Source organism: Octopus sinensis, linkage group LG4 (genome assembly GCF_006345805.1).
Source record: "Octopus sinensis linkage group LG4, ASM634580v1, whole genome shotgun sequence".
In the NCBI taxonomy this organism is placed as follows: Eukaryota; Metazoa; Mollusca; class Cephalopoda; order Octopoda; family Octopodidae; genus Octopus; species Octopus sinensis.
The window spans coordinates 131,161,523-131,188,449 of record NC_043000.1 but is presented as its reverse complement, the minus strand read 5'-3'; the positions used below and the strand labels follow the sequence as shown (position 1 = coordinate 131,188,449).

The window sequence follows — 26,927 nt, the reverse complement described above, 5'->3', positions numbered from 1 at the left end:
TTCCTGGATTGAAAATGCATGCCCTTCAAAGTGGAAGGTAGCTATTGGTCCATGATAGATTGCTTTGATGCTCAATGCTACTATTATCTCGGAGCTTTCTACTAATATATCAATGCCTAGTCTTCTGCTCATATAGGCTCGTCCTTTCATCTGATGATTCATTGCAGTAGAGTTGTGTGGCTTCTTTGGGCATATATTCTAGATTATCTGATAAGGAGTGTTGCTCAAGGAACTGTCTTCCAAGTCTTATGATGTTATCAGCCTCATGTATACAAACTTGGTCAAGGGATGCACTTCAACACTTGGTGGTTAAAAGATATTGCCGAAGGGATATGATACAACATTCAAAGGCATTCTGGATCGATGTTAAGCCTCTGCTGCTTTGTTTTCATTTTAGGTTGAAGTGGTCTACACCACTGTTTATGTGGAAATTATGTGTGCTTGTTAGTATTTTTCAGGTTTTCACATCAATGGCTCAGATTTCATCAAGCATCCAATCAAATGTTGGTATGAGTACTGGCACTGCAAACACATTGTAGGCCACTTTTATTGAATGCAGGGTGTTCTGCAGTCCAAATTTTCTTTATTCAGCTGTTATATTCTTTAGTGACACATATTTTGTTACAGGTGCATTTGTTGTATTTGTTGAAGTTCGGTTTCGATTGGTTTGGAGTTGCTGACGTCACATAATTTCAAACCAATCGAAACCAAACTTCAACAAATACAACAAAAAGACCCTTTAAGAAAACCAACCAACTGGAACGACCCATAACTGTATCCTGTAAAGAAACCAACCAAGCAGAACGAAATGCTTGACCAAGGAAGATCTGATCACAGAAAAAAATTTATAAATACATCTTTCCCTAAAACATACCATTACATGTGGAACCGACTGTTTAAAGATATGAGAAACTGTAATTTCAATTTTCACAGTTTTTTTTCAGTATGACTTGTCGACCACCACTGAAATTAATGAACCTTATACATTCTAACAAATTAATATACAGTTTTAATTTCAAGCTTACACATTCTGTTTTGAACATGATATTTTATCAACATTGAAATATTTTAATTTAATTTTGATTTGTCCACATTGAAATTTATAACGATGTTTTTACACTTTTACCAGTGATAAATAAAAAATATTGTTGAAACTAGTTTGGTACATATGTAAATAAATGTAATTTAAACATTCACGAGTTTTTGAAATTTAAGTGGATTTTCAGCAACACATTTACTTGCTCCAGTCATTTGTCTGCAGCCATGCTGGAGCATTGCCTTTAGTTGAGAAAATCGACCCCAAGACTTATTCTTTGTAAGCCTAGTACTTATTCTAGCGGTCTCTTTTGTTGAACCGCTAAGTTACAGGGACGAAAACACACCAGCATCGATTGTCAAGCGATGTTCAGGGGACAAACACACACACACATATATATATACATATGCATATATACGATGGGCTTCTTCCAGTTTTTGTCTACTAAATCCACTCACAAGGCTTTGGTTGGCCTGAGGCTATAGTAGAAGACACTTGCCCAAGGTGCCATGCAGTGGGACTGAACCCGGAACTATGTGGTTGGTAAGCAAGCTACTTACCACACAGCCACACACACACTCACATATATATATGTATGTGTGTGTGTGTGTGTGTAATTTGGCAAAAGAGACCGATAGAATAAGAACCAGGTTTAAAAAAGACATTAAGTGCTGGGTTCAATTCATTTGGCTAAATATTCTTCAAGGTGTGCTCCAGCATGGCTGCAGTCAGATGACCGAGATAAAGAAAAAGATAAAAGGTAAAAGACAAGGGAATGCTTGCAGTGGACTTGAATTACCAGCTTGTCAGCTGATTGTCCTGTGTAATCTCAAATGCCTTCTTGTTTTTGAGGTTGATATTTAGCTGCTATTTCTAGCACGTGCACACACACACACACACACACACATACAAGTTCGAATTCCGCCGAGGTTGACTTTGCCTTTCATCCTTTCGGGGTCGATAAATAAAGTACCAGTTTCGCACTGGGGTCGATGTAATCGACTTAATCCCTTTGTCTGTCCTTGTTTGTCCCCTCTATGTTTAGCCCCTTGTGGGTAGTAAAGGAATATATATATATATATATATATATATATATATAATTTTATGGGTGTTTGCCAAGTCAGCTGCCAGATGTTGGAGTTTCAATGCATCCATGCCTAGGGAAGTAAGGCGTATTAAAGAAAAAAATCAAAGAATGAACAACAACTATACAAGATTTATTTGCTTTTTGTTTTTATTTATATATTTATTGTAAATTTTATTATCTCCATCATAACATTCCAGACTGTCATCAATATTAATCCAATTATCAAATCAATTAATCAATCAATCACAATAGATGAAACCTTATGTTTTAATTTAAAACAAGAGCTTCTCTGAATGATTAAAATCTTATAAAAAAAAAATATCCATCTTAAAAAATATGAATTTTGAAAGACTTTTCACTTTTTTTTTTCTTAATTTCTTTATTTGTAACTGTTTCGAAAGTAGCAACATATGTCTGTGTGTGTGTGTGTGTGTTTTTACACCAACATTTTTGTGTGTAAAAGGACAAAAGTGAGTGAGAGAGTACTCAATATGGTAAATAAAATTTTATATGTATATAATTAAATATATATATATATATACATATATATATAATTAATAAAATCAAAGGGTAATCAGATGTTTTTATTTTTCATTCCTTCAAAATTTTATCCCTAATAGTGGTTTGGTATTTAACTGTTCTCTCTAGCATGCAAGGAATCCTATGATGGATGCCTCTTATGTGTTTAAATGTACACTGTATATATATATATATATATATATATATATGTAGGTCCCGGGTTGATCCGGGGTTAACCACAGTAGTAAGGTACTCATACATAGCAGAGTAAAATTAATTTATTATATAGAAGGAGCTTCTACAGGACTAGTACTGTTTCATTCAAGAGAAATCTTCAGGAAGCTTCCTGAAGATTTCTCTTGAATGAAACAGTACTAGTCCTGTAGAAGCTCCTTCTATATAATAAAAAATATATATATATATATATATATATATATATATATATATATATATATATGTAGGTCCCGGGTTGATTCGGGGTTAACCACAGTAAATAAGGTACTCAATACATAGTAGAGTAAAATTAATTTATATATAGAAGGAGCTTCTACAGGACTAGAACTGTTTCATACAAGAGAAATCTTCAGGAAGCTTCAGGAGCTTCCTGAGATTTCTCTTGAATGAAACAGTTCTAGTCCTGTAGAAGCTCCTTCTATATAATAAATATATATATATATATATATATATATTGGTAAAAACGGTAAGATAACAAAAGAAAGAGACCTCAATATTATGTAAATAGAGGAAATTTATCTGTAAAATAATATGTGACAATTATTCAGTAGCCAAGATAAAACTCTGAGTTTCGGATGCCGAATAATTGTCCGAATAATTGTCACATATTATTTTACAGATATATACATATATATGTACTTATTTCACAGTGCATTGATGAATACAGTCAAGCATGCAATATAGTTGATTGGTTGATTGCATGAAATCTTTACGTTTGGGCATAGGGTGTATATGTAATCCTGTTATATCAATGAGTATCAGACTCAACACACACACACACTTCTAACAAAAGATTATCATGAGCTCTTTTTGGTTCAGTATCACAAAATAAATAAACAGCTACTGTATATATATATGCATATATATATATATATATATATATATATATATATATATACTCACACACAAACAAACACATACTGTGAGTTTTACAGTTTTGCACTATAATTTGCTTTTCGGGTATTATTAAGAAAGAATTTGGGGTAGCAGCAAGGATGGCTGTTGTATTTAGGCATCCAGTTCTTCAGAGAAATTGAATTGACAAATGCAATGATAGTCCTTCGCATTGATGGTACCAACTGCAAAAGGTAGAATATAAAATGAAATATTAAAAGAGGTCTGGGTTTAGCATCATGTGAATTCTTTTAATGATAGGAAATGTTTAAGTTCCAAAGGAATTTCCAACTCTTCAATGCTGTCATCTACACAATTACGTAAGTTCCTGCGAATGCTTATTCGGCACCAGTCCATTAAAGAGCGTTGTGGGTAGATAAGCAGTTTAAACCAAGGTGCAACATGCTGGTAACTACTGCACATTTGTACCTGAGGAAAGAAGGAAAATAAAAAATTTGGTAAGTAATAACAATGTAAAACAACGACAAGGATTTAGTGACACAAATACACAGTCATATAATTTGTGAAAGGGGTGTAATTGATTGAATCGATACTAGTGTATCAATGATGTACACTTTAGTAGCTTTGAAGGGTATGAGGGGGTGCTGAAAAATTCCTGGCTGTAAGGATATTTCAAAAGGCCGGGTTGGAGACCCAACTTTCCAAGTTTTTTTAAAGGGCTTAGAAAAACTAAAGGACTGCTGCAATAAGTTCAAGATTGATGAACAAAACACCTATGTTCCCAGAGCTAAATTCTTCAAACCCCAAAGAATTCCTCTCAATACATGGCTATGATGCTTTCCCACTACTCCTGCTCATGTTAAGAGATGCACATATTGTCAGCCACTAAGGAACATACTCAACTGGTTAAGGTAAGCAACTGGAAAGCAAATCTGTGGTATTGAGTAAAATATTTGCTGTAGCCCATCTTTTTATACCAAGACAAAAAAACATGTACATGATAACACCTCCAGTCAGTTAAGATCCGAAGCCATGAGAGCCACTGCCTGGTGTTGCATATTACTATAATAATCATCATTATTATTATTGAGTGAGAGAGCAGTACATGCCCTCAAAGTGACACTGGGGTACAAATATATGGAGCCTAATATACCCATCATGATTACCCATCTGATAAGGGTACACCAGGCACATGCATTACAACCATATGTGTGCGACAAGATGATCTCATATCAAGAGAAACAGTGCATGACCTTGCAGGTGGGGCCCAGTCAGAATTTTCTTCAGGTTGAGTAACCCATCCTGCTCAAAAGGTCCCTGAATAAGGTTTGTTTAAGGCTGTTGAACGAAACATCCATATTTCCAGTGATGAATTATTTAAACTCCAAAGAATTCCTCTCAACACTTGGCTATGATGCTCCTCCACTACTGCTCGTGACCAGAGATGCATATATTATCAGCCGCGAAGGGACATGCCCGAAGGTCAAACAATTGACAAGCAAATCTGTAGTATTGAGCAGAATATGGTGGCGAATGTAACAGGACGAGGAAGAAGACGTGAGGAAAGAGATTAAGAAAGATGGGGCAGAGGAGGGTGTGTCTAACTGTGCAGCTGTATACAAGAAAGTGAGCTGGTAGGGGTGGGGTGGGTGAACACATCACCAGTGAAGGAAGATGCTGTTATGTGTGAGAAAACACAAAACAAACAAGAAAGACATGCCTGACAGGGAGAGAGAGGGGCTCGGGGAAAGGGAACACAACAGAATTTATTAGTTTAAATATTTCATAGAACATGGCTGTTCTTACAGAGTAAATAAGAAAAGAAATTTTAAAAAATTATTTCGATTTACATGAAGAAGATGTAGCTATTTCCATTGCAGTCTTGAGTTAGCTGATTTGAATCAGCAAGGAAATTCAAAAGTAGTAGTGGGGGAAGATTTTGTTGCTGTATTTGAGAAGACAGAAAACAAAGAAATTATTTTGGTTTACATGGGAAAAATGTAGTTATTTCCATTGTGGCCTTGAGAAGACACAACACAAGCAATCCAGTGTGACTCAGTGGTTGATGCTTAGAGACCAGACATTGTTATTGTGGATATGCCATACCTGGGGGCATACATGTATGTGACAAAGAGCGGGAAAAGATAGTAAAATACAAGCTACTAAAAAACAAAAAAACTATGAATGTAGGCAATGAAGAGAGTAACAGTCATTCCAGTAGTTGTAGGGGCTCTGGGAGTACTAACCACCAGGTTTGAGAAGTATGTCGGAGAAAGTGGAATTGACATGAGGACAGAACATACTTGGAAAACTGCTCCTTGGGAACAAGGAGAATTTTGAGATGGGTGTTAGGTATTGTGGAGGGTGACACTGTGAGACAACAGGTTGCTGTCTGCTCTTAATTAATTGGAGCAAGTAAAATTGAGAGCTCTGAGAAGTGAAATGGAAATGATGATGATGATGATGATGATGATGATGGGATGAAAGGCAAAGTTTGAACTCAGAATGTAGCAGCAGACAAAATACTGCTAAGCATTTTGCCTGGCATGCTAACGATTCTGCCAGCTTGCCACCTCAATAATAATGATGATGATAATTCCTTTATGTGTCACTAGGGCTTAACAACAAAGAGGAATGTCCGAAAGATAGGATACAACACAGCTAGAGTGGTACATCAGACCGTATAAAACAAAATTAACAACAGTACCAACAAATAACAATTACAAAAACAGCAACAATGGGAAGAGGTCCTCAGTAAGCAAAAGATGGTTACCTGGGGCCAGTCAATAAACCCCAAAGTTCCAGCACATATTGAAAATAGGCCTGATTAAACAAAGCTATAATCAAAGATATTCCAGTCATGCTCATCTGATTTAATATTACAAATATAATCTGATGTTTATTTTTTTACTTTTTAAGATGGCAAGATGTACCTAATTTGCTTATTACTATTTTTAACTACTTTTCAGCTCTTCAAAACATCTGTGTCACAGGTAGGCTTAACAATAAAAAACTATAACAAAGACAGTAAACTATATAATACAACAAAGAAAACATGACCGTGCAACAAAAAAAAACCTGTATGGCTTAGGTAAACAAGCATACTCTAATAAAAAAAATGTCAAAAGCTAAATTTTCTTTCACGAATTATTTTCCACAGAAAAAAAATTGAATAAATTTAACATAGGTCAATAGCAAAATAGCTCAGCATAAATCTAGTTTAATTTAGGTGGTATGGGACAAACTACAAAGTGGTGGGATTATTAGAGCAGTGGGAAAATACTTGATAGCATTTGTCAAGATCTCTTGAGTTTTTGAGCTCAATTTCTGCTGCAGTCAACTTTGCTTTTTTTTATTCCTCCTGGGTTGATTTAGTAAAATATTAGTTGAGTATTTAAAAAGTGCAGACCTTGTGTCAAAATTTGAAACAATTTAAGTGCTGTGGGGTAAGACTGGAAATGCTGACTATTATCCATTTGAATGAATTGGAAATACACCTAGACACAGTCGGGAGAGCAACCGATACAGGGTGTGTGAAAGAAAAAAAAACCAAACAATTAAGTGATGAGAAATCTAATCTAATTATAAGATGATTCTAAAAAACAATTTGAGTTAACACAAAGCTTAACAAAAAAAAAAAAAAAATGACACTCTTGTTTCAAATTGAGTGTCTGATATTAGAAAGGTATCTAAAAACAGAACAAACCCTACTGGTCCATACAACCCTTCTCCTCACCAACATTTTATGTGTTTTCCATGCAAGCATAGGCTGAATGTGTCATCAAGATCCAAGTCAATTCTTATTTGGAGTTACTGTTCTCCTAGATGAGTTGTAGGATCGTATTTCAGTCATAGATTTTATTGACCTGGTTCTTGTGGATGGATGCCCTTCCCATAACCGACTCCTTTAGAGAGTGTAGTGAGTGCATTTTATTGTGGTATTGGCACTGGTGAAGTTGTTTTGTATCCTGTTAGAACAAATGCTCTATGATGCATTTGTTCACTCAAGGTAGCAATTCTGAGAAGATGACCAGAAGATCAAGATAGCCTTGACAGGAGAATCAGGACGGATGGGTAAAAGTTGTAAGACTATGGGAGTAGAGTTGTGTACTTTGGGTGAGAGTGTAGTAGAAGATGAAGGGCAGAAAGTGTGATGAGGGAATTTCAACCGTGTTTCGTGGTTTGCTACCACAACAGCTCCTTTATAGGATCCAGTTTGCTCAAGACATCATCAGGAGGAACCACATCTGGTTTCAGCCCCTACTCCTCTACCGTTTTGACGGTATGGAAACGAGCAACTTACTTTTGCATGCTTGCATGGGATGGATGGAATTTGTTGAAGCAGATTTTTTTATGGTTGGATGCCCTTCCTGTCATCAACCCTCACCTGTTTCCAAGCAAGGTCATATTTCCTTGTGGCTGGAAACAGGGGGCACTACTTGTATGAAGGCGACACTTATTTATAACTATCATGTGATGTCAGGACAAGGGTACACACATATACACACACACACACGCTCATACACATTATATACATGTACACACACACACAAACATACATGCATATGCACATATATCTTTCAGTTTCTCTCTACCAAGACCATTCACAAGGTTTTGATCAGCCTAGGGCTACAGTAGAAGACACTTATTGAAGGTGCCATGCAGTGGGGCTGGACCCATGACTGCTTAGTTGGTAAGTAAGCTTCTTAACCACATAGCTATACCTGCAGCCATTCAAATAGCACCACCAATTTGTGGCAGCTGGCAATATGACGTAATGTTGTATTGCCGAGGAAATATGATTGTTGTTTTCCCATTGGTTGAAATAACTGCTCATATAGGAATTCTGAAAATTAGTAAAAGAATATTTTTATGCGATTTCAATTCTTTAAAGTCAAGTTGAACCCTGAATTTTTGGGGAAAACTTTAGTGTTTGTGGGATGTTACTAAACTCCACGACACTCACTCCTTTGAGATATTGGTTATTTTTTATGCCATGTCTATGATAAAAATCCAACAAGGCATATTTGAATTGTTGGGAACACTAGTAGTTAGTATGAAGAATTAGCTAGTGTGACTTTTAAGTCGTAATTCTCTACGACAAAATGACTTTACTTTCCAATTGTACTATAAATGCTAAATATACATAAATAAACTAATGTGGTAATTATTTTCTCTTTATTCATGTTCTTCAACTTGTTAATGAAATATATTTCTGTAATTATGAAATTGTATTTTTTGATAGAGGTTAAAAGAACACAAATTTATTTATCTTCAACATACATGCACACATAAAATGTCAGTTAGCGTTTCAGAGAATATATTTCTCGCTGTGGCGTTTATGTAGCTGGAGTCAGGATTTATGTATAATAATAACACTTATAAGTAAGTTATAAGTGACGGGTTTATCAATATATATTCCTACTTCAAAAGTAAAATATATTTATTATCTATTTCCAAATAGGAAACATATAAAAGTAGCATTACACTAACAGTAACCAAACCGCTATAGATGTCAATACCAAAATGTTGTGGTGGAGAAAGGTAAATAAAAAATGTTTAGTTGTACTTGGCTACCAGTGAAAAGATTAAACCAAAAAATCATATTGGATCTATTCATTGCTTGTCATTCTTCAATCTTTGGGTCAAGAGAAGTTTAACTAAGAGAACGCTCAGAATAAACAAGAATCTCTCCTACACCATTTCTTTTATATGTCTCAAAACAACAAGGAAGTCCCTTTGTAGTTGCTCAACTTGCTATGAATAGAATTTAAATGTTCTTCATTCATAAAGTCATGGCCGGAATAGCTTTGATCATAGGTTCTTTTTAACCCTTTTGATACCAACCTGACTGAAACCACCTCTGTCTAAGTAGTATAAATGTCTTGTTTTCAAATGTTCTGAATTAAAATCTTCCACCAAACCTTAGTCACAATTTATGTTCCTAACACTAGCTTAACGATAACTAAGTTATTTTACTAGATTCTCTGTTATATTTAAAATTAATTGAAAGAAACCCAGAACATCTCAACAGAAATATGGTAACAAAAGGGTTAATCATGGATAACCTATGGTTTCACAACAGCAGCAACTAATATATCCTCAGGTAAGAAATATATAGATTCAATAATTCTACTAAAGTTTACATTTGCTTGAATTAAAACAAAACAAAACAAAACAAAAAGCATAGTAAATCAATAATTTTCAACAAATACATTGTTAATATAGACGGACATTATGAAGTCTTTATATCATCTTTGACTCAACAGGATTTATTGAATGTAGATAAAACTGAGATATTTGACTACTAAGTTTGAAGGCTTTGGGTTCTAAATTTATGTGGAACTCTTTCAACCTACATCTATGTGTGTGTACTTATCAGTGTGGGATGCAAAGAATTGAACAGTCATATGAAAATACCTTGTGGTATTTTAATCCATGCTGATCACATCTCTTCATGCTTTGTTGACTTTGATTTTCAGTCTATTTTGAAGTCAAGAAAATAAGCACCAGAAAAAAAGTACTGGAAACAATATACTCTTCTAAGACCCTTGAAGAAGTGCTCCAGCATGGCCACAGTGTAATAAATGCAACCAGTAAAATATGTAGAACCATATTATTTATATTTTATTACAGTTTAACATCAATTTCTTTATGTAAACATGGGTGAGATGAATTTTGCAAATTTGCATTTGTTTGAAGAAATGAGTTTTTACAGTTAGATGTTTTCTTTACCATAAACAACTAACTTGATTGTAAAATAGAAGTGGAAGTTGTCGCCAACCAGGTAGACTGTGGCAAGCAGAATGTTTTACCTTGACCAAGGGAACAACATAACAACATATGTACAAGGTCTGATCAATAAGTATCTGGACTGTTGCCATAGTAACAAGGCTAAAGCACACAAAATGAAGCTGCCTGGCTAAGATTGACCTTGAATTCTACTGTGCATGTGCACTAAGTTTTAATGTTCTAGTTCACTTCCACTGTTTACAGCAGTGCTTGGTAGGAAGGTGTGTAGCGTGTGATCATTGTATTGATCACGATAGTGAAAGTTGTCATGGCGATACCTGCTCAGAAGCCTACACTAAGTTGCAGAAAGTGTATGGAGAGGAGTTTATGAGCTGTACACAAGTGCACGAGTGTTTCAGACGTTTCCAAGATGGCCAAAAAATGTCGATAGTGATGAACGTTCTGGGAGACCTGCAACCAGCAGAACTGAGATAAACATCACAGATGTGCATGTAGCTGTGAGGGGAAATCCTTGAATCATCATCTATGAGTTATCAGAGGATGTGCAGATTAGTTATGGTTCAGTTCAGTCCATTATCATTGAAGATTTGGGTATGAGATGTGTGTCTGCCAAGTTTGTGCCAAAACTGCTTTCAACTGACCAAAAAGACACTCAGGCTTCAGCACTCAGATTTCAGTTGCACAAGATCTTGATTGTGTTGAGAATGATGGAAACTTTTTGAAAACTTTGCATAGGCCACTGAGCAGGTATTGCCAAGCTTTTGGCAATATTTGATGCAGATTCTCTGCTCAGTTTTCTCTGTCATGGTCAATGCGGCAATCACATGCTACACACCTTCCTTCCAAGCACTGCTGTAAGCAGTGGAAATGAGCTAGAACGTTAAAACTTAGTATGCATTCACAACGGAGTTCAAGGTCAATGTGTTAAGTGGATTCACTCTGTGTGCTTTAGCTTCATTACTATGGCAACAGTCCGGATACTTATTGATCAGACCATGTACTAGCTAGATACTAATTTCCATGTAGTGGCCCACTTAGTCAAGGATGGGCATTTTCTTTTCTTTTTCTATTCTTTTCTTGTCTTGCAAGTTACTCAGTGACAGTAGCATGAGAAAAGCACCCAGTACACACTGTATAGCAATTGGCATTAGGAAGGGTATCCAGCTGTAGAAACCATGCCAACACAGACATTAGAGTTTGATGCAGCTTTATGGCTCACTGGATCTTGTCAAACTGTCCACCCGATGCCTGCAAAGGAAATGGACTTTAAATGATTATGATGGTCAGTAATCTAGTTTCTGAACATCATAGCTATTCAGTCTCATGCCTCAAAAGCATTCAGTAATTTTAATCTCTATATATATAAAGCTGAAGTTGTCTGCGTATGGCAGGTTTGGTAGCCTTCAACTAACACTATCTCCTTCGAGACCCTGTGGTGCAAGTTGACCAAAATTGATAGTATGATAGAAGAAGGCTTGCTCTTCCTTCCGTAGAAGAAAAAATTCAAATCGGACCATGTTAACACCAAAAATTATTTACATCAAAAAGGTGCTTTTTTTCTATGAAAATCCCTATTTTTTACGAGTTTTTGACTGCTGTGTCATTATTTTTCGGTGTATTTCAACCAGAAAAATGTTCACTTAAAGAGAATAACAAGCTACATAATGCAAAATTTTTACTTTTCAAAAATTCCAATTCTAAAGGGTTGAAACAAACCTGAGTAATGCCAGGCGATACTGCTAGTAAATAATAAATCAAAGACAAAATTTGATACAATAAACATTACCTTTACTTGGATGCAAACAAGTCTAAATGTTCTGCGTATTTCAAGTAGCCAAATAGGAAGTTAACTTGTTTGTTCAGCTGTGTTATTAGTATAAGAATGTACAATCTGTCAACATGCAATTAATTGTGTGTATTTAATGTAACAGACAGTGCATTTTCTCTACTGTCCAACCAGTTTCTCTATATTACTTGATTTACATTCCTTCAGATTTACTTTTTTCAGAATTTTTGGTCTATAGTCCATTGAATTGTTGGGATACTATTGAAAACTTTAACCCTTTCATTACTGTATTTATTTTGAGATGCTCTGTGTTTCTTTCAATTACTTTAATTATAACAAAGAATTTAGTAAAATAACTTAGCTATCATTCAGCTAGTGTTAGGAACATAAATTGTGACTAAGGTTTGGTGGAAGATTTTAATTCAAAACTTATGAAAACAAGACATTTATAACTCAGAGCCAGAGCCGGTTTCAGCTGTGTTGGTAACGAAAGGGTTAAGATTCACTGACCTCCATTCAAGTCTTGATTACAACCTGGTGTTTAAGTTGTGCAGTTTAACCCTTTTGATACCAACCCACCCGAGACTATACCCCACTCCAGCTCTATTTTTTCTTTAAGTTTCAGTCCAAGGACTGTGGCCATGCTGTGGCACCACTGTTTACTTTGCTGCTCTTTCACTAAACCTCCTCTGATATGTGACATTTGGTGGATGAGGGAGTTTGACGTCACTACCCATGTCTGTGTTTCTTGCTCAGAGGTAGGTTCCTCCAGAACTCTTGACAGAAGGAGATCTAGTTTTGTTTTGAAAAAGCCTACATCCATACCATGCAGCTCTCTCAGGTTTTGTTGAAGGATATTGAAGAGCTGTGGCCCTTTGAAACCCAAGCTATTGCAGTATCTGATCCTGTATCCTGATGGCAATATTGGGATCTTTGGTACCATGCAGTAGCACCCCATCCTGCCAAAGTTTGGAACAGATTTTTCTAGGGTTTTTCAGATGTATGTTACTGTATATCAGTTCTGCCTTCATTCCAGAGAGTAAATAAACTCTTTCAGTCTCTTCCAGCAGCTGATATGTTGCATTGTATCAATTTTCATTGTGTAGCTTCACTGGATTGCCTCAAGTTCCATTGTTAATTTTACACTGTTTGACAACACAGTTGGGAGCAATAATCCAGAGGGCTGAGAATGAAAGTCCTCCAGAGAACCATCATGGTTTCCTTTTCTCTTGTTCTGAAAGTTCAAAAGATCCACCTGGCCAGACGACTGCATTTTATTTATCCATCCGATTGCGCTCAAATTTGATATATAGATACCGATGGTATCAGGGCGTGTATAAGTCTTGAAAAAAATTACAAAAATCGATTCCAGGTGAGAATGTGATCGATAAAGCCATTTTTGTCCTGCTTTTCTTCCGTCAACCTGTACATAACTGCACCTTCCAGTTTTTGTTGTTTTTGTTCTGCTTAAAGGTACGTTTCTTTCCTGCCAAGCTTACTGCTTAACCCTTTTGTTACTGTATTTATTTTGTTTGAGTTCTTCCAGTCAACTGTCTTATCATTACTGGCACTTTAAACTCTTCGGTTGCATATTTGTGGGGATAAAATCATTTTTCTTTGGAATAGAAAATAGCCTATCTTTATTTCTTCTTTTGCTGGTGTCTCAAATTTAGGTTAAATCAGTGTTTCTCAAAGGGGAGGCCTATGGGACGGTTGGACAATTGTGAGAAAATTTGGTTTAAATGTTTGACAACTCAGTACCGTCCATTGGACGGGGGTGGTGGTGGCGTTTTGCTCGTATATGTATATATATATATATATATAATCATTATAGATATAGGGTAAAAAAATTATTAATTTAATAATAAATTTTACCAAGTAGTTTCGGTATGGAAAAGAACCATATTCGGTAAAAACTTATACAAAAATTTTTTATATATATATATTTTTTTTATATATATATATATTTTTATATATATATATATTTTTTTTATATATATATTGCTAAGATGTCGTATTGATGAGTTTTGTTTTTTTCACTTTCCCGAAGAGAAGATTGCATTGTTTATACCATTTATTCTTTTGAATAGTATCAGTGGAATTTTCGAAACATGTGTCGAAAGTAAAAATACTTGTTTAAACCTGTGTTAACTCCATTTTTTATTCATATTATTCAAAATATTCAACGTAAACACGAAGTTTCAACCTTTATAAACAAGGAGTTACAACATCTTTACTTGTGAGATTTTTGCTGCCCTGGTAACTATTTATTTATTTTTCCGTGTTAATTGTTAACAAGGTAAAAATACACTCATCTATTTATATATATATATATATATATATATATATATATATATATATATATATATATATATATAACAATAATTGAGGGTTTAGCAACAAGTTGCTTCATCACATACCGAAAATTTCGAAATAGCAACCAAAATATGACTCCACAGATAACAATATCTGTAACTCACATAGTCATATTTTGTAGTGAAAAGAAAATAACGATGTTTTGGCTGCTATTTCTAAATTTTCGGTATGTGGTGAAGCAACTTGTTGCTAAACCCATAATTATTGTTTTATATATATACTAGCAGTATCGCCCGGCGTTGCTCGGGTTTGTAAGGGAAATAACTATATAAGCATTTTTAGAGAGTTACTTCCCTTATAAATTCGGGCTTTCTTAGCCATTTTTGTTTTGGTGTCTTCAAGCCATGAAGTCGTTGTTCTAAAAGAACGCTGGTTTCCTTCACAACGCATTACGACGTTGATTTCTTTACACTCCCTTCCCCACAGCTTCACGAGGGAGGGAAGGGGGAGAAGCAAACAGGTGCAGCTGTGAGCGTGGACGCCAACTCTGCCGCCATCGACATACAATGCATTTTATGCATTAAAATGGAATAAAAAATGATGTTAAATTATTTTTAAAATCGTAGACTCATCATTGACGCGCGCTAATAGTCAGACAGGCTCGATATGAATCACGACTATAAGATACCCGAATTTGGTTAAACTGCACCGCAAAATGTGGGAGGAGTTAGGAATCTAAATCGAAGGGGACAGACACTCACACAACTAGAGTTTTATATATATAGATATATATCTTTATATATAAAAGTCAAGTTGTATGTCTGTCTCCTACGATTTAGATTCCTAACTACTCCCACATTTTGCGGTGCAGTTTAACCAAAACCGGGTATCTTATAGTCGTGATTCATATCGAGCCCTTCTGGGTATTGCATTTTTCGCTATTATATAAGGGAAGTAACTCTCTAAAAATGTCTACGATGAGTCAACGATTTAAAAAAAAATTTACCATAATTTTTTTTCCATTTTTAATGCATTTTTTTGCTATTTTTTTGCTATAACTCTCTAAAAATGCTTATATAGTTATTTCCCTTACAAACCCGAGCAACGCCGGGCGATACTGCTAGTATATATATACGTGTGTGTGATTGTGTGTATGTCATTTATTTCAGTCTAAATTCATAAAGAACTTAATTTTACTCAACGGAATTTTATTGTTTCTGTATATCCAGAAAAATGACTGATGACTAAAAGTCACAAAAGTAACATAACAGAATATCTTTGTCAGTAAATATCAGTACCATATGAAAACTGAAGAAGCCCTTCAATCTTTGAGTGCATATGATGGAACATTATTACTTGTATTATCATTGACAGAGCGGCTAACCGGCTTCCGTGCCAGTGGCACTTAAAAGGCACCATTCGAGCGTGATCGTTACCAACGTCGCCTTACTGGCACTTGAGCCCAGTGCTAGTAGGGTATTAAGAGCACCATCCGAGCATAATCGTTGCCAGAGTGGCTATCTGGCCTCCGTGCCGGTGGCACGTAAAAGACACCATTCGAGCATGATTGTTACCAGCATCACCTTACTGGCACCTGTGCCGATGCCATGTGTAAAAGATTCGAGCATGGTCGTTGCCAGTACCACCTGACTGGCCCTGTGCCAGTGGCATGTAAAAGCACCCACTACACTCTCAGAGTGGTTGGTGTTAGGAAGGGCATCCAGCTGTAGAAACTCTACCAGATCAAGATTGAAACCTGGTGCAAGCCATCTGGTTCGCCAACCCTTAGTCATTCGTCCAACCCATGCTAGCATGGAAAGCGGACGTTAAACGATGATGATGATGATGATGATGATTATAGAATTCAGCTGTAAAAACCTTATTTGTTGTTTTTTTTCAGTTTGAAGGAAAAGAGTTACTCCTTGGTAAAAATGCAGTGCTTACATACAAATTTTTGGCCTCCCTAAATTTTATTTTTTTGAATGATACACACAAATATCTTATCTAAATGTTTGGCAAAGAAACAACATCTGATAAAGACATCTGAATGCCACATGACAGGTTTCTACTAGCTGGAATCTTATGACTTCAACTGCCAGTGCAATACAGTAGCAACAATGTATGGGTTTGAAAGCAAAGCTGGCATTCAGGGTATGTAATGTATGTTTTCAATCTCAGTAAATAAATATCAAACTCATCTCAGTTTTTATATATTTTTTGCCCCTCTTGACATCACACCCCATCGTCCTCCCCCTCTTCCCTCTCCTTCCCTCTTTCCTTTAGTTGTTTGGTCACTCTGATGCTATTCACACAAGCAGTACCCTCTTCCTTTAGAATTAATTACCTGTCAACATACACAAGAAGAAGAAGAAAAAAATGTACATTAACTTCAACTTAAAATCTGTTTCCCAAAAATGCTAAAAGATTTCTACATCACACCACAAACTTGTTCCTCGTGTGTAACCAAACATGCATGCAAACACACACACACACGCACACACACACACACACACACACACACACACACATACACGCGTGCGCACACACACACATATACACATGCAGACACACACACACACACAAACTCACTCCGTCACACTCATATAGACTTTATTGGAATGTTCAGTGAACAAATTCATTACTATTTATAGCTGTACAATTAAGGTACAGTGTCGGTGCATGGCTTAGCAGTTAGGGTATTCAGCTCACAAATATAAGATCATGAGTTCAATTCCTGGCAGCATGTTGTGTTCTTGAGCAAGACACTTTATTTCACATCGCTCCAGTCCACTCAACTGACAAACAAGAGTTATATCTGCAATTCAAAGGCCAGCCTTGTTGTATTCTGTGTCATGCTGAATCTTTCTGAGAATTATTTTAAGATTATACATGTTTGCGGAATGCTCAGCCACTTGCATGTCAATTCCATGAGCGGGCTTTTCTGTTGCTTGAATCAGCTAGAACCCTTGTTGTAAATGATGGAGTGCCAGAAAGGTACTAGATTACTAACCATCAATGCCAGTGCCGCCTGACTGGTCCTGTGCCATTGGCATGTAAAAAAGCACCATTCGAGCATGGCCGTTGCCAGTGTCTTGGCATCACTTACCAAGTCCTTTGTAAGCTGCTCTCCAGCTATCTATCAGTGGCTTTATATAGCTATGGTGTGGCCTCACCTGGAATTTGCATCACCAGTCTGGAACCCCTATCTTGCCCAGGATATTAATCGTTTGGAGACCGTTCAGCGACGTGCAACCAAGAGAATACCCTCCATCAGGCATTTGTTATATTCTGAACACCTTACTTCCCTGGGCATGGATACATTAAATCTCCAACGCCTGGCAGCTGACTTGGCAGACACCCATAAAATTATTAACCATCTTACAAACAATAACTTTGAGGACCTTTTCAAACTTCACCTGTCTAACACCCGTGGACATGTTTACAAACTCAGAAAACAGCACAGCTCCCTTGACTTTCAGAAACATTTTTCATGCTAAGAGTTGCTGAAGCATGGAACAAACTGCCGGCATCAGTTGTTAGTTGTCGGAGCACTGCATCCTTCAAAACATCCATGCTTCCTGAGATTCGCCAACACTACACCTGATTTTCTCCTCTCCATACACACACAAGCATGTATGTGACTCATACACTGTTCACTTTCTAGACATTTGTACATTAGTGCATATGCTTTATACGCACCTTTGACAAGTTGTAGTGCACGTAATCACTGTATACAATAACTTCATTATTATTATTATTATAATGAGACCTCAGTGTAGCTAACCCTGACAGTGAATGTGTAAAAATAATTTCTAACAATGAGGGCAGGTGTGACAACAACAACGACAGCGACAATTACAAAAAAAGATCCAACCCTATGCACATAAGTATGGAATAATGAGTGCAAAATAGCTGTAAGCTCAAATGCTCTCAAAGAGTGTCACTGGCAGATTAGCTTTGCTTTACATTGCCATAGTTTATCTGAGTATCAGAAATATGTACCATCATCTGAGAAAGTTACAGTTGTCATCTTCAGGGAGATATTTATCTCTTATCAGCTCATATCTGTAATGTCCGGGCTAATGCTGATGTTTTACATACATACATACATACATACATACATACATACATGCACACGTGCTCACACATACACACACACATCATGCATACATATATATAGATATAGATATATACATACATCATACATACATATATATCTTCCTCCTCCTCATCATGATGATCGATTAACATCCGTTTTCCATGCTGGTATGTGTTGGACAGTTTAACTAAGGTCTGGAGAGCCAGTGGCTACACCAGGCTCCAATCTGGTCTGGCAGAGTTTCTACAGCTGGATACCCTTCCAAACGCCAACCACTCCGAGAGTGTGGTATCTATCTATCTATCTGTCTGTCTGTCTATCTATTTAGCTATCTATCTATCCATCCATCTATCTATCTATCTGTCTGTCTATCTATTTAGCTATCTATCTATCCATCCATCCATCCATCCATCCATCTATCTATCTATCTATCTATTTATGTATACATACATATACATACTTACATACATGTATGCGTACATATATACACAATCATATATACATACACATATATACATGCACACACACTCATACACATACACACTTACATGCAAACACACATACATACTTACACATATGCACATGCATACACACACACATCACTGTTATCATCATCATCATCATTCTATGTATGCTGGTATTGTTAGATGCATCAACTCACCTATGTAGCGTGCATTTCCTATTGGTTTGATTTCTATGATTGTTTGCCATTCCTAATACCAACCACTATACAACCCAACACAGGAGGGGTAACCTGCTATCATACAGTTCTTGCTACTATTTACAGCAACATTGAACGGCCCTCTCCAAGATGCAAACCTTGGGTGTGTCTATCGAGGTTCAGGGTTGTCCAGATGTCCAGACCTCCCTCCAGCCTTGTTAGTGTGGTTCAGAGGAAAGCAGGGCAGTGCATTTAGTAACAGTTTGACAGTCAGAGTTACTGACTGGAAGAGAGTTGAGTCAAATATCAGACCTACCTTAAGGAATCCACTCCAGATATATTACAAGGTTACTTTCTGTATAACCTTCTAATAATAACAATTGCAGCGTGGAAGGTGTTTGTAAGCCATTTAAGAAACACACAAAAGCCATTTGATTGACTTCAACATTTAAGTTTAATTTGTCAAAATATTTTCGTCGCTAAAATCCGCGACCTGTTCACTGACAAAAATCCAATACATTCTGTATATTGAGCCATTTTAACCATTTCATTACCATATTTATTTTGAGATGCTCTGTGTTTCTTTCAATTAATTTTAAAGAATTTAGTGAAATAACTTAGTTATCATTAAGCTAGTGCCAGGAACATAAATTAGGACTAAGGTTTGGTGGAAGATTTTAATACAAAACTTATGAAAACAAGAAATTTGTACTACAGAGCCAGAGGCGGTTTCAGCCAGGTTGGTATCAGAAGGGTTAAAGACATTTGGGTGAAGTCTAAAGGCGATTTGGTAGCTGATGGAATAATCATCAGATAGGCAAAGGCATGGATGTAGCCTGAACAGTAGCCATGTCAATCACATCTAATTTCTGGTATGGTTACTGACATGATGTACAAGGGGTGCTAAAAAGTTCCTTGCTTTAAGGGTGTCGTGAAAGGCCTGGTTGGAGGCCGGGCCTTCTGAGTTCTTTTACAGAGCTAAGAAAAACTGAAGGACTGCTGCAATAAGTGTGTGAATCTGAGAGGGAAATATGTTGAATAAAATCATAATTAACTGATACTCCTGTATTTTCTTTTGCACAAAGCCAGGAACTTTTCAGGAACCCCTCGTAGGCTCTCTTAGATCTGCCAAGAGTCACTCACGCAATCACTGTTACAAAATATTTACAGGCTATAAAGAACCCTGATGCTGTTGCAAGCCTTGCAGCAGGACCTAAATGTAATATACAAGTGGGCAGAACAAAACAGCATGCAGATTAATGTTGGGAAATTCACAAATGCAGACCAACCTGCACATAAGAGGCCTGAAGGCACTGCAACCCTAAAAAGTCACAGACAGTGAAAGACTTAGGAATCAGTGTTTTAATGACACATTGTTTCTTGTGCACATTAGCAAGATGGCAACAAAGTGTAGATAATTGGCTGGATGGGTACTAAAGCCGTTCAGGACAAAAGACCAAGTAGTCATGTTGACCCCGAGGAAGACCTTGTTCTCATCTGTCTGAAGTATTACCTTCAGCTGTGGTCATCCCGTAGTGTGAAACTAACAGCAGAGCTTAAAGAAATCAAACACTACTACACTAAAAAGACCACCACAGTGCAGCGAATAAACTGCTAGGGGAGGCTGAAGAAAATATGTTTTTCTCCCCTGGAACTAAAATGCAAGAGATGTATACACACCCCTCCATACACATGCAAGCATGTATCTGACTCATACACTGTTCACTTCCCAGACATTTGTACATTACTGCATATGCTTTATATGCACTTTTGACAAGTTGTGGTGCACCTGAGCACTGTATACAATAATTTCATTATTATTATTATTCAGTAGTATATTTTTTATATCGTGCTTTCACTTCACTACCGAGCGCAGCTCTGTGTGCCTTGGGTATGTGCTGTGATTTGTTGTGATGCTCTGATGGTTATTGTATGGAAAGTGTTCTGCGTAGGATGTGTGCAGTGCCTAGTAGTGCAATTTTCTGTATGTTATATGTGTTTGTAAGTCCTTTATTATTATCATTATTATTATTATTATTATTATTATTTTTCTTTCTTTTAAGTGGAAAATTCTGGAAAGCCTAGCAACTAACTTTGGCATCGAAAACTATACAAATGCCATTGTGAAGTATCAAAAGTACCGTCCAATCATCTAAATGAAGTCTAGGTACTGCAATAGCTTGGCATTCAAAGGCCCACAACTCTTCAATGATTTGCCAAAAGAATTAAAGAATCTATGTAATGTAGATGTAGATGTCTTAAAATGGAACCAGACATTCTCCTATCCATGATATTAGATGAACCAATGTGTTGGCATGAAGTACAAAATGAAGGCAGCATTGTCAACTCTGTCACACACCAAATGAACTAATAATTGTGTAAAAGGCACATGCGAGAGCAGTGATATGAAATCCCACCATGCACAAGAAATCATCTACTTAAGAGGCCTGTGGAAAAGGTAGAAAGTAATGGTGGTACTCCAGCATGGTCACGACCACATGGCTGGAACTTAAAAGACAAAAGGAATAAAATAAATATATATCTATATATCAATGTTTGTTTTTATGTTTAGTTATAATGATTTCAAATTTTTTTGGCACAAGGCCAGCAATTTCAAAGGGCTTGGGTAAGTTGATTTACATCAACCTCAGACCTCAGCTGGTCCTTATTTTATTGACCCTGAAAAAATGAAATACAAAGTTGACCTTGGTGGAATTTGAACTCAGAATGTAAAGATGGATGAAATGCTGCTAAGCTTTTTGACCAGCATATGCACGATTCTGACAGCTTGTTGCCATATGCATAGTTATAATAAAAACAATTTGACAGTAATCTGAGGGGGTCATTCTATACTTTAGTAGAGTACAAATTTATTATTCTTGAACAAGAATATTGCTCATTGTCTACATTATTTACATTATTTACATTCAACAGATATTTGTCCTCATTTTATTTGTTGTTAACACAACGTTTCGGCTGATGTACCTTCCAGCCTTCATCAGGAAATTTTGAACACATACATACATACATACATACATACATAAATACAAACATACATACATACACACACACATACATACATACATGCATGCATACATACATACATACACACATTCATACATACATACATACACACATAAATACATACATACATACACACATTCATACATACATACATACATACATACATACATACATTCCTAAGGTATTTTTCGATGTTCTCATCATCATATTATTATTATTATTACTATTATTATTATTATTATTATTATTATTATTATTATTATTAATTTTTAAAGGTCACTGCTTGGAATCTGAATATTTTTAACAGTAACTTTGAAGTTTTGGCCAACTGGCCAAAACTTTGAAGTCACTGTCAACAATATTCTTGTCTAAGAATAATAAATATAAATACATACACACACACACACTATGTGTGTGTGTGTGTATGTGCTGATAAAGTATTATTTCTTTCTCAAGGCAATGCTCCAGCGTAGCCTTTGCGATGATGGCTTAAAAGGAAAACTAAATAGCCACATATTTTCTAATTAAGATTTTACTTTCTGTTCTAAGCATTAAGCATACTTAACACCCACAAACTAACTGTTTTTCAAGTGGATAGTATAAACATTATTTAATTTCTAAACATATCAATCACACCCACCTAAAAGTCAGTGCTAACATGTTTGGTATTTTGGGCTTGCAGATTGTGAGCTAACATTTACTGAGAGGTAAGGCGGCAAGCTGGCAGGCGAAATGCTTAGCGGTATTTCGTCTGTCTTTATGTTCTGAGTTCAAATTTTGCTGAGGTTAACTTTGCCTTTCATCCTTTCGAGGGTGATAAATTAAGTAGTAGTTGCATGCTGGGGTTGATCTAATTGACTGGACCCCTCCCCACAAATTTTCGGGCCTTGTGCCTAGAGTAGAAAAGAAAAGAATATTTACTGTGAGGTAATACTTATGTCCACTTAAACATGGATGCTCTGTTAGAACAAAACTATACTGTATTAGGCTCAGGAGTGGCTGTGGTAAGTGGCTTGCTTACCAACTACCTGGTTCGAGGTTCATTCCCACTGCGTGGCACCTTGGACAAGTGTCTTCTCCTATAGCCTCGGACTGAACAAAGCCTTGTGAGTGGATTTGGTAGACGGAAACTGAAAGAAGCCTGTCGTATATGTGTATATATATATGTATGTGTGTGTATATTTTTGTGTGTCTGTGTTTGTGCCTCCAACATCGCTTGACAACTAATGGTGGTGTGCTTACGTCCCTGTAACTTAGCGGTTTGGCAAAAGAGACTGATAGAATAAGTACTAGGCTTCCAAAGAATAAGTCCTGGGGTCGATTTTCTTGACTAAAGGCATTGCTCCAGCATGTCCGCAGTCAAATGACTGAAACAAGTAAAAGAGTGTGAGAGAAACTCTCATATTGCCTTTATATCATTAGTGAATTACAGTGGTATAAAATCTCCATGTTTTTTGTTATTCTGTTGATAAATTTGTGGCATATTTCAAAAGATATTTCAAAGAAATTTATCATTCCTACTCAAAGATTGTGTCTTAAATTGATGCTACAGATATTTTGACACTTTTGTTACCATAATTTTTCTTGAAATACACCTCTTTTTTATAAACGGTTTCAAAAATAATGAAGTATATAGAAAAATAACTTGGTTCATTATAAAGCAGACATTTGGAACATAAATTAACAGGGAATTTCAGGAGGAAATAATTATTCAGATCACTTTAAAACAAGAAGTTTGTATCAGAGAACCAGGGGCAGTCTTAGGAAGATTGGCACCAAAAGAGGGTTATAGTGACGCCATTTTGGGATTTTCATCCATTCATGCGCAAGGATTAGTCTTCCAGAAGGCCTGCCAGAAGTCCCTTATGCGCATGCACAGTCATCATCAGCAGCTAGACTTGACCGCTATTCTCTCTGGCAGAAACGTTAGCACGCTGGTGGATATGCTTAGCAGTATTTCATCTGCCATTACATTCTGAGTTCAAATTCCGCCGAGGTCGACTTTGCCTTTCATCCTTTCGAGGTTGATAAATTAAGTACCAGTTATGCACTGGGGTCGATGTAATTGACTTAATCCGTTTGTCTGTCCTTGTTTGTCCTTTCTTTGTTTAGCCCCTTGTGGGTAGTAAAGAAATAGCTATTCTCTCTCTTCGCTCCTGCCGCCAACCGAAACAGACGCAACCAGACAAGCTTCGCATGTAGGCGATCCACCAGACTTAGGCGAATCTGTGAAGAATGTCTTCACAATTGTGATTCAACCGACTCTGCTGCTTTCACCCACCCCTGGCATCCAGGCTACCAATGTCCAGAGATGAAATGCTTATTTCGGCGAAAATAAATTATTATTGTCATTTATTTGGAGATTCTTGTTCCCGCTATTTTTCCTTTCTATAACTATGTAAGGAAGAGTGAGACACCCAACCAGTGACAACCCAACTACCTGCAGGGTATTTAATCTTTGTTTTGAGAGAGAGAGAGGGGGGATAGAAATGGGGTGTAATGGAGAAAGAAAGAATGAGAAAGGTAAGAGGAAAATGTGTGAAGGAGAAAAGGGGTTCGGGGGTTTGTGGAAGAACGAACGTATGAGACTGCAAACAGGAGAGAGGATGGGTTGAAGTGGGGACAGAAGAGTGATGAGGAAGGAAGTGAGAGAGGGAGGGAGCATGTGAGAAAAAAACAGTTGAGAGAAATTTAGTATTTGTTATAGTAGTAGCCTGTATTAAGATTTAAGCAGGGATTACAGTAACTAAAACAAAAAAGGATCAAAGCGAAGGCGAGGAGGAGAAGGGAGAGGAAGGGAGAAGGGTTAATTTTATATTAGCTGTAATGATTACATGTTATTGGCTTAGCTAGAAAATTTAAAGCCAATATGAGTTGTCTCCCTTACATCTTTAACACCAAATTTACTGAAGGTTGAGTAACGGCATGTTTATGTATTCACACACACATATACGCGCGCGAATGTACATACATGCATACATACATACATACATACAGAGAGAGAGAGAGAAAGAGACGAAGTCCATAAGTATGCATACTGGAATTTGCATCACCGGTCTGGAACCCCTATCTTGCCCAGGATATCAATCGTCTGGAAGCTGTTCAGCGACGTGCAACCAAAAGAATACCCTCCATCAGGCATTTGCCATATCTTGAACGCCTTACTTCCCTGGGCATGGACACATTGAAACTCCGACGGTTGGCAGCTGACTTGGCAGACACCCATAAAATTATTAACCATCTTACTAGCAATAACTCTGAGCACCTTTTCAAACTCCACCTGTCTAAAACACCCGTGGACATATTTACAAAGTCAGAAAACAGCACAGCTCCCATGACTTCAGGAAACATCTTTTCACGCAGAGAGTTGCTGAAGCATGGAACAAACTGCTGGCATCGGTTGTTAGTTGTCGGAGCACTGCATCCTTCAAAACTTCCATGCTTTCTGAGATTCGCCAACACTACACTTGATTTTCTCCCCTCCATATACACGCAAGCATGTAACTGACTCATACACTGTTCACTTTCCAGACATTTGTACATTAATACATATGCTTTATATGCACTTTCTGACAAGTTGTGGTGCACCTGAGCACTGTATACAATAATTTCATTATTATTTTTATATCCTTTTACACTTTAAAAAAAAAGCATAAGCACTGGGGTCAATTCGTTTGAGTAAAAATCCTTCAAGGCAGTGCCCCAGCATGGCCACAGTCCAATTACCAAAACAAGTAAATGATAAACAATAAAAGAATCACTGAGCAAACCCCCTTCATGATCACCTCCTTACCATTAATCTCCTATTGAAACATGCTTCTTGTCATCATCATCATCATCATCATCATCATTCAACATCTGTTTTCCATGCTGGCATGGGTTGAATAGTTTGAAAGGAGCTGGCATACTGAAAGGCTGCACCAGGTTCTGGTCATGTTTTGGCATGGTATCTATGGTTGGATACCTTTCCTAATGTTAGCCACTTTGCAGAGTGTACTGGGTGCTTTTTCTTACATGGGGCCAGCAAAGGCAATTTTTATGCAGTGCTGATATGGGTGCTCTTTACATGGAACCACCATGGGTGCTCTTTACATGGTACTGGCATGAGTGAAGTTAATTCTTATTGGGTTGGTGCATAATTATTGTGTGGAGGCACATGGCCTCGTGGTTAGAGCAGTGGACTCACGGTCAAAGGATTGCAGGTTCGAATCTCAGACTGGGCGCTGTGTGTGTTTATGAGCGAAACACTTAAGCGTCACATGGATCCGGCAGAAGGTGATGGCAAACTTCTGCTGACTCTTTTGCCACAACTTTCTCTCACTGTTTCCTCCTGCATCATGCAGCTCACCTGCGATAGACCGGCATCCCATCCAGGTGGGGAACCTATACACCAAGGAAACCAGGAAACCAGCCCTTATGAGCCAGGCATGGCTCGAGAAGGAAAAACAAATAATTATTGTGGCCTTTATTCAACAAATTTTATTCAACAAAAACAATAACAGCACGTAACAAAAACATCTTTAAATGATTATTCCGGAGTATATTCACCATCTACTT

At 36.9% G+C, this 26,927-nt stretch overlaps 1 protein-coding gene across 4 annotated transcripts in view; it reads right to left on the bottom strand.

Annotated features, from left to right (window-relative positions):
* Nucleotides 1-3,415: 3,415 nt before the first annotated feature.
* The window catches only part of LOC115211092 (serine/threonine-protein phosphatase 6 regulatory ankyrin repeat subunit A), an 86,321-nt gene continuing 62,809 nt past the window's right edge, over nucleotides 3,416-26,927 (bottom strand). For 3 of the 4 annotated variants that reach the window (XM_029779982.2, XM_029779983.2, XM_036502485.1), the window contains one exon: nucleotides 3,416-4,199. In XM_029779982.2, coding sequence (XP_029635842.1) covers nucleotides 4,008-4,199 — 192 coding nt within the window. In that variant the 3' untranslated portion in view covers nucleotides 3,416-4,007. Of the gene's footprint in view, nucleotides 4,200-5,581; nucleotides 5,677-26,927 lie in introns of all 4 variants that reach the window. The other variant, XM_036502486.1, reaches the window with a different exon arrangement.